The 2,028-nt window shown below is 32.8% G+C and overlaps 1 protein-coding gene across 1 annotated transcript in view; it reads left to right on the top strand.

Moving 5' to 3' along the window:
* Nucleotides 1-191: 191 nt before the first annotated feature.
* Nucleotides 192-2,028, top strand: part of LOC108774936 (uncharacterized) — a 5,965-nt gene continuing 4,128 nt past the window's right edge. The window contains exons 1-3 of the mRNA XM_018541184.1: nucleotides 192-260; nucleotides 1,423-1,704; nucleotides 1,867-2,001. Of these exons, the coding sequence (XP_018396686.1) occupies nucleotides 192-260; nucleotides 1,423-1,704; nucleotides 1,867-2,001 (486 nt within the window). The remainder of the gene's footprint in view (nucleotides 261-1,422; nucleotides 1,705-1,866; nucleotides 2,002-2,028) is intronic.

Raw genomic sequence — 2,028 nt, 5'->3', positions numbered from 1 at the left:
AATCCTTTTTATCAGCGTGTAATGTAGCTGTTATTATGTTACGAGGTTTATATCAATCTTGGAAACAGCTGCTAGGTTATTTTTTCCTCAATTCCACATTTAAAGCTGATAATGTAAGAAGAGTTATTTTAGAAGCTATTGTGAAATTACAAGGTATTGGATTAAACGTAATTGCTTTCATTTATAGCGACATGGGTAGTAATTTTGTACAATTGTCGGAAAAATTAGGCGTTTATACTACCAAACGACCATATTTTGAAGTAAATAATAAGAGAATTTTTTATTTTTTTGGCTCACCACATATATGTATAAAATACGCAATTTATTTTATATGAAATTTTATTTTTTAAGTATGTTTTATCACACTGTTTATAATTTTATAACGTTACATAAGTAATTAATAAAATATAATAACAAATAAATCTCAAAAATATTTATTATTTTTTGTAGTGTGTTATTTTTTAAAATATTAATATTTTACTTTGAATATTTTTAATTTACGATATCTATTATTTGAAATTTGGCGCTTTTTCCAATTAAGGATATGGCTGTAGGTCACGTGTTTCGTAAACCTTAAGGTGCGAATTCATACAGCGACAAATCGCTGGCGACTTGAGAGAAGTGGGGGGAAAAATGTCGCCAGCGTTAAATATCTGTCGCTTTGCCGTAGAAAGAGCAGTGAGTCCCATGGTGCGGAATTGGCGCAATGCGGAATTGGCGGAACGCTCGTGATTGGTCGTGGCTTCATTCCACTGATTCCGTTCCGCTAAAGTATGTTTTCCCTATGTCCCATGGAGCGGAATATGCGGAATGCGCAATTAACGTTGACCAATCGCAAGAGTCTTCCCGTAGATCACTCTCATTGGAATTACAGGAATAGCGTTTATCATTGGCTCGCATTGATTGCGCATCCGCAAGTTCCGCTCCATGGGACATAGGAAACTAAACTCCTGTGGATCGGAATCAAATATACACGTATACATTCGTCAAAATTCAAAAATTCCATAATCAAGAAACAAGTACTTCGTCAATATACACGTCAATATACATGTAAAAAAACAATTATTAGTACAGTTATGAAGTCGGAAAAGTTATATTTAATTATTTGTGTCTTATTAAAGTCGTTAAATCAATGTATGTGTGCACTTCAAAAGCAGACGCTATGCCGTAAAATTGCAAAATTATATATTTTGTACAACATTGCAATTAAAAATGAAAGTAAACAGCGACAATTTTGGGTGCGACCTATATTTAGTGCTGAAAGAAGATTGCAACAAGGAGCAAGCGATAATCTTATTAAGGAAATGTTGACCGAAGACACAGAAAAATATGTGGATTACTTTAGAATGCCATCTCAAATATTTAAATCATTATTAGCATTAGTTGGACTATTACTAAACAACTATTACTAAACAATATTTTATTCGCGATCCTATTTCACCTGAGACTCGGCTCCAAATTACACTGCGCTATTTAGCATCAGGAGACAGTATGAAATCCCTGTCATATGCCTTCAGAGTTGGACACAATACAATTTCAAAAATAATATTTGAGACTTGTGAAGCTATTTGGAATTGTCTAAAGGATTTAGTTTTCCTCAAGGATGATAAAGAAAATTGGAAAACTGTAGCCAATGACTTTGAACGTTTGTGGAACTTTCCAAATTGTATAGGAGCCATCGATGGAAAGCATGTTCAAATTCAGGTATATGTACGAAATAGAATCTGAGAGATAGCAGACTTCGTTAAATGTTAAAATATTTGTTTTATGTACAATAGTATAATATACATATAATTGTTATATGTATAATAGTATAATATACATAATGTATATTATGATAAATAAATACACGTTTTTTTCTTTTAGGCTCCTCCAAATAGCGGATCAATATATTACAACTATAAAAGCCATCACAGTATTATTCTTCTGGCAATCAGCGGTGCAAACTATTGCTTTACCATTGTCGATATTGGTGCGGAAGGAAGACAAAGTGATGGAGGAGTTTTTCGTAATAGCGAAATTGGGAAA

The sequence above is a fragment of the Cyphomyrmex costatus genome, unplaced genomic scaffold (genome assembly GCF_001594065.2).
Source record: "Cyphomyrmex costatus isolate MS0001 unplaced genomic scaffold, Ccosl1.0 scaffold279, whole genome shotgun sequence".
Classification (NCBI taxonomy): Eukaryota; Metazoa; Arthropoda; class Insecta; order Hymenoptera; family Formicidae; genus Cyphomyrmex; species Cyphomyrmex costatus.
The sequence above is the reverse complement of the archived record's forward strand: the minus strand, read 5'-3'. Positions and strand labels throughout refer to the sequence as shown.